The sequence below is a fragment of the Mus caroli genome, unplaced genomic scaffold (genome assembly GCF_978045245.1).
Source record: "Mus caroli unplaced genomic scaffold, Mus_caroli_1 scaffold_6, whole genome shotgun sequence".
Taxonomy (NCBI): domain Eukaryota; kingdom Metazoa; phylum Chordata; class Mammalia; order Rodentia; family Muridae; genus Mus; species Mus caroli.
Window position 1 is genome coordinate 53,855,803 of NW_028227261.1, and position 6,712 is coordinate 53,862,514.

The 6,712-nt window shown below is 45.4% G+C and overlaps 1 protein-coding gene across 1 annotated transcript; it reads left to right on the forward strand.

Moving 5' to 3' along the window:
- Window positions 1-4,609: 4,609 nt before the first annotated feature.
- Window positions 4,610-5,510, forward strand: LOC110292109 (PRAME family member 18-like). The gene is made up of 2 exons (XM_021159225.2): window positions 4,610-5,044; window positions 5,192-5,510. The coding sequence occupies exons 1-2, from the start codon at window positions 4,758-4,760 to the stop codon at window positions 5,508-5,510; spliced, it is 606 nt and encodes a 201-aa protein (XP_021014884.1). The 5' UTR covers window positions 4,610-4,757.
- The last annotated feature ends 1,202 nt before the right edge of the window (window positions 5,511-6,712 follow it).

Sequence of the window (6,712 nt, forward strand, 5' to 3'; positions counted from 1 at the left end):
GGACTGGCCTGGGACCCCACTGGTCTGCCAGCATCCATACACCCGTGCTGAGGGCAGCACTTACCTACAGACATAAGCTACTGCCATTCTGGTCCTGGACATTCAAGGAATTAAGGGGTTGTTCTTGTCTGTCTCTGCAACTAGCTGTCCCAAGTGCCAAAGAATCAGACCTCAGGGGTTCCCAGTCAGGCCATATGTGCCCCACAGTGCCTCTGCTATTGCTTCTCCAAGGGTCTCAGGCCTCTACCCAAGGGATGAATTTGGATGGACCTGTGTACTCCAGCAAATGCTGTTGCTTCTTGAAGAGCAGGCAGCCGGTGTCCTTCTGGACAGGCCATAGCCTTGGTACTGTCCTGGATACCACGCAGGCTGTATATATCATTTAAATCACAAATGAATGAATGGACTTTGTACACTGTGATCTGGATCAGAGACATTTCTATCCTGTCTCAGGTGCAGTGAATCTCCTAAGACTTTCTTGAGAGATGTGTTGAGCTTCCCAAGGCCTTCCCCCAGTACTGGCCAATGGTCTGTGAGGGGCACACTGTCTTCAGATAGACCCTGGTTACCACCTCTAGTGGTATCTGCCATTCCTTTTGAACTATTATCCCTGCTGCCTTTTGCTTTGTGGGTGTTGCTGGTTTTTCTTGCATGGTTTGGAGCTGATCACTTAACCCTGAGTACCCACAGGCTCACAGCCACTCAGTGCTCAGACTGGAGTCTGCAGGATGGCTCAAGCTTTTTGCTCAAGGCCACCAGGGAGCTGTACCAACTCTCCAGGTTGTGACCAGCTTGTGGAAGCTAATAGGTTTACTTTGATGGTGTTTTTTTAAAAAAGAAAAAAAGTCTATTTTTTGTGAAGAAAGACCTGCCGCTTCCAGCCTTTTCCTGGGCTGGAATCTATTGCTGTTTTAATTTTAAAAAAGAATATGCATTTGTAAATTTGTACATGAATATATGGGAGTTTAAGCATGTTTGCTTGGGTAAAACTTTTTCCTTCTTTCAGCTTGACTCTCTTCTCCTGGTTCAATAAAAGTTTATTGCTCTAAAGTTCCCTCCAGCCTGAGAAGCTAGAAGAAAGAATTCTAGGGAAGACTGTAAAGAGGGGCTGCCAACTAGTTCTTTACTCGATCCTCTGCTGGTTTAAAATGAGGTGCTAAAAGCCAGAGACTTGCAGTTTCTGGCCTCAGAGGAACTCAAACATGTAGGTCAGCTACCATTGCAAAGCAACAAACTTAAGACAGGTAAAAATTTTATTATTAAAAAGCAACCCCAATCCAGGCGTGGTGGCGCACACCTTTAATCCCAGCACTCAGGAGGCAGAGACTGGCAGATTTCTGAGTTCAAGGCCAGCCTGGTCTACAGAGTGAGTTCCAGGACAGCCAGAGCTCTGTCTGACAGACAGAGAAACCCTGTCTCGGAAAAACAAACAAAACAAAACAAAACAAAACAAAGCCCTAAAGAGCTCTCAGGACCAAGTCTTGACCAGATAGTGTGACCTTGACTTCCTAGAGATCCACCTGCCTCTGTCTGCCTCTGGAGGGTTAGGATTAAAAGTAAATCACCATGACCTACTATTGTTCATCTTTTTCCTGTTGCTTTGTTTGGTTTTGTGTTCTTGAGACAAGGTCTTAATCTACAGTTCTGGCTGGCCTAGAGATCAGTATGTAGAACAGGCAGGTCTCATGCGCTTAGATATCCACTCCTTTTGCCTCAGGAATGATAGGATTTCAGGTATGTACAACCACTCCTGACTTTCCTTTTCTTTTTGAAGTTTTGTGGTTACTCTAAGATCACTTATCTGCCAGGTGGATCTGATCAAGTTGACCAAGCTCTCTAGCTATAAAAAATTTAGTTTTTTTTTTAAGTGTCTCAGCTCTAGAGCTGGCTTACCTGGAACTCTTACCAGTTTAGACCTGGCTCACCGTGACCTCATACCCTAAGTGTATCCCCCTCTTGCCTCAGCTTCCTGAGTAGCTTGGTTCAAGGGAATCAGGAATAGGCCCTTGTCTTTCTCCCTAGTCTGGGTTCATTCTGTCCTGAGTTCAATGAGGGGTGGAGCTCTACCAATTCAGTGAAGTGGCAGCCTGTGGTTGGCCAATTTGGCTGCAAAGGGAAGGTGTGAAAGGTAGGGTGCATAAAAGGTTCAGAGAGTCAGAGAAGACTCTAGGAATCTTGGAGTTACCTCCTCACCCTACTGATCTAGGAGACCTGTCACCAGTGTCTGTGTCTGGTAAGTCCCTCATCTGCATCAGGCATGACACCTATTCTCCTGCAGGCCAGCCCCTCCCCACTGGAGACATTATAGCACAGATGACACAAGACTCTAATGAGTGATTTTGGCCCCAAGGATCTCTTTGCCTTCATCTCAAACATTTTTCATTTGTCAATTCGTGGGTTTGTTTTCTGGAAATAGAGTTTTGCTCTGCTGTCAACTCTGGCCTGGCACTTGCCATTTAGCTCAAGATGGTTGAAATTTACTTCTTCTGTCACCTGAATGCCGGAGTTATGAGAACTTGTCTCCAAGCCCACCTCAGTCTTCTGATTTATGGTATTGCTCCCTAAACTAATCTCTCTATTCTCTCTGTCTGTTTCTCTCTTGCTTGCTTTCTCTCTCCCTCTCTCACTTGCTCTCTCCCCCTCGCTCTCCCTCTCATTAGTAGTTGTTCTATTCAATTTAATATTTCTGATATTTCAAGAAAAAGGTTTTTTAAAGATTTATTTATTTATTTATTTATTTTACATATATGGGTACACTGTAGCTGAACTGATGGTTGTGATCCATCATGTGGTTGCAGGAAATGAAAGTTGCTTGCTCTGGTCAGCCCCTCTCACTCCGGTCCGCCCTGCTCGATCCGGATGGTCCTGCTTGCTCCAGTAGCCCAGCTCACTCCAGCCCTGCTAGCTCTGGCCTAAAGATTTATTTATTATGTTATCACAAGAGGGTGTCAGATCTCATTACTGATGGTTGTGAGCTGCCACCCTGTGGTTGAACTCAGAATCTTAGGAAGAGCAGTCAGATCTCTTAACCACGGAGTCATCTCTCTAGCCCGGAACATTTTTATAACGATTTATATATTTCAGCTGTATGAGTGTTTTGCCTGCAATTGTCTAGTTGTGTGCATATGTGCCTGTTGCATTAGGAGATCAGAAGAAATATGGATCCCCTGGGACTGGAAATGTGGTTGGTTTCTGTCACCATGTGGTTCTTAGGAACGAAACTTCTGGTCTCCTGCCAGAACCATCTCTCCAGTCCATTTCTGGATTATTTGTTTGTTGGTTAGTTTTCTATTTTGAAGCAGGGTGTCTAGTAGCCCAGACTCACCTAGCATGTATATGTAGCTGAGATGAACGTGAGGCAGAGTTCCTTCCTTCTGCCTCTACTGCCTGATAGCTGGAACCTTAGGTATGAGGCAAAGGCCTCCTTGTATAGGACTAGGGGTTGAACATGCAGGGCACCCCCACTCATCTTCATGCATCTTCAGCATCTGCCCTTAGAAGTTTTCTTTCTCATAAGATGCAGAAATTAACATTTCCTTTAGCCTGGGACTGAAGAACAATCCTGAGAACAGAGTGGGAAAACAGGTCACTGCTCATCTCACCCACTCTGGAAACTGAGGCAGGTGGGTCACAAGTTAGGCCAGCTAGGACCCTCAACAGTAGATCTTGATAAGATCCTGAAAGAAGTTAAAATCAAAAGGTACAAAGTGGGTGACAGGTCAGACTTGGTGGGTGAGTGAGGTGAGGCATGAAGCTCTCCTGCTCCTGGCTAGACTGGAATGCATAGGGATAAGTTATGTCTCAAAAGATGGAACTGTGGTGCGAGAGTACTTGCCATTAATTCCAGCACTGTTGGGGAGAAGTAGGAAGATTTCTACTAGTCAAAGCCCAGCCTGGTCTACAAGAAAGTGTCAATCCAGAAAACGCCTCATAGTGAGACCCTATCTTGACCAACAGTAAAATATACAGCATACAAAGAAAACCAAATGGGAATGAGGTACAGTAAGAGCTAACACTAGTGTGTTTTCTACCACGTATTCCCCCCACCTACACTGTGCTCAGTGGCAGGTCCTCTTGGGGACAGATAGATCTCAGGCTGTCCAACTGTTTCCAGTACAGGAGCTCACCTTTTCTCGCTTGCTGTTTAAAAGCTTTTCTTATTTTCAGTTCTGTTGCTGTGCTTGTGCTGGGCACTATCCTTGTCCCAGGGTAGCATCACATTGGCAATTGTGCCGCTTCATTCCCCCAAGCTCTGGACTAGACCAGAGCTTATCCAGCCCTCTTCCTAAAGGTTCTGATAGCAAAACTAACTGTACCCAGTTAGCAGATTTTTTTCCCTTCAAGCCCCTTGAGTAGAAGACAGAATGTGTGAAGCTTTCTCAGGGAACCTCTCAGGTTCCTTTGAGAGTCTTTATGGAGAAAAGGCTCACCCTAAAATGATGAGGCTGCACTGTCTCCAGAGAGGCCACTCCTCAACGAGGTAGCATTCACAGCAGCAGGGTTTGCATGAACAAAATAATGGTAAGGCACACTTCACATGGAGGGGGTCACAGTCCACCATGCTGCCTGGTGAAAGCCATGGCTGTGGAACTAAGAGAGTAAAATTCAAATGGCAAAATCAAGATTTACTCTGTGGACATTAACCCTGATCCTGAGCTGCCTTCCACAGAGGGGAAGGGGAAGCCATCCTAAGCTTTGTTCTGAGAGGGTATGTTTCTGGATGCTTCCACAGGATCCTTCTACCCGAATCTCTCAGGATGAACTTCCAGGCTCTTCCCACACTCCAGTACCTGACAATCCAGTTGCTGCTGAATCATGAAGACTTGGCTGTCTCTGTTCTGAAGGACCTCCCCTCAGTGTTTTTCCTACCACTGTTCAAGGAGGCCTTCATTAAGAGACGACGTAAACTTGTGAAGCACATGGTAGTAACTTGGCCCTACTGCAACCTCTACATTGGCCCTCTGAAACACAGCTTCAATTTGTATAACTTCAAGGGTGTTTACGATGGAGTAGATTGGCTGAGTAACCAGAAGGTTTGGCCTAGGTGAGTGAGTCTGAGTTCTTGTGGAAGGCAAGACTGTGTGGTTATAATTCAAAGAGAATGTAATGCAGGGAGGTTGAGACATGGGAGCAAGGCAAATTATACATTGCATCTCCAACCACCCTAATCTCCTTCCTGTTTGACCCACAGGAGGTGTAGACTGAAAGAGGTCTATTTGCTGGATGCCAACCATGACTTCCTGGTAATAATGAATCCAGGCCAGGATCATCTCTGCACACCACGGCCCCAACGAGAGGAGGAAGATCCCACAACAGTGCCGAGGAAACCAATAACTGTTTATGCTGACTCTGCCTTCATGGCAGATAGTCTCAAACCCTACTGTGATGTCTTGGAAGAGAGTTTCAATGAGAGATTGACTACAATGAGCTTGAATTTTAAGGAGATGGAACCGCAAAAGAAGGCTCAGATACAAGGTGTTAGATCCCTTGAGATATCCTGGGATCTGTAGTGACATTCAGGCAATTTTAAGTCACTAGGCATGGGTACACTGAAGAGTAGTCTGTGCTCTTAACTCTCTAGACATCTCTCTAGCCTCAAAAATAATCACCACATGACATAGGCCGGCTTGGAAGTCACTATGTAGACTGCCTTCCCCAACTTCTGCCGGTGTAGTAGTATTGAAATTAAAGTGGTACACAGCTTTGCTTTGACAATTTGTTTTTCTTCTGGATGTTTGTGTATGTTTACCCAGGCTAGATTCAAAGCCATGACAACACTGTTTCTATCTCTTGTTCTGGTAAGTGTAAGCCACCATGCTGGATCATATCCCATTCTTTTATTTTTGAAATGGGGTTTTATTATGTAGCTCTGCCTTCCTTGGAACTCTTTACATAGACCAGGCTGGCCTCAAACTGAGATCTCCCTGCATCTGCCTCCTAGATGCTGGGATAAAAGGTCTATGGGACCAAACCTGACTTGGCTCTCAGACATGATTTCTTTTCTTTATTTGGCATGCTGGGATGGTCTTCTCTAAAATCATCTTCTGACAAATAAATAGGGCTCATCTCTTTCCTAAACAGTTTTCAATTTCTTTGAGCAGCAGGTGTGTGTGTAGCTCAGGTAGGCTCCACTTTTGTTGTGGATAGCCCTGAGGTTGCTTCATTTTGATGCTAATTCTGCTCTCCAGGGAGGGGCTGCAAATGTTGAATTAGACTAGTACTCAGGTGAAGTCTTGCAAACCCTCTCCCCCACCTCCCCACCTAAAGGCTTGTGCTAGTGACTGGGCAGAAAAAGGGAAGGGGGAACTAAAAGTTGGGGAAAGACAAAGAGAGGGGGGACTGTGAAGTAGGAGGAGGAGGTGGAAGTAAAGTGGAGCAGAAGCGCATGGCCTGGAGAAACCTCAAGTTACAAGAGATATCATAGATGGGGAATACAGTAGTGTAGTGGTAGATCTGCCCAATCTAGACATGCAGCTAGTACTCATATTAATTAGGTTGTATTTTCTTTGCTAAGTCTTATTTGGGTTGGAGATTTACCACAACAAAATGGTGCCTAACATATGATTATAACTCAACTAACCTGAGATAAAAGTTCACCCCCATTCCCCAAATACAGCTTAGGCAGCAATCTAGGCTGCAATGGATTGAAAGATGACTGGGTCTGAGGGGCCTACAGAGAACAGCAGAGAAGCTCCCTCCCCCAACTCCCAGT

What these genes read in the sequence shown, in the direction of transcription:
- LOC110292109 (XM_021159225.2), top strand. Translation starts at nt 4,758, where the DNA reads ATGAACTTCCAGGCTCTTCCCACACTCCAGTACCTGACAATCCAGTTG. An exon ending in AACCAGAAGGTTTGGCCTAG is followed by an intron (nt 5,045 to 5,191) that starts GTGAGTGAGTCT and finishes TTTGACCCACAG; the next exon opens with GAGGTGTAGACTGAAAGAGG.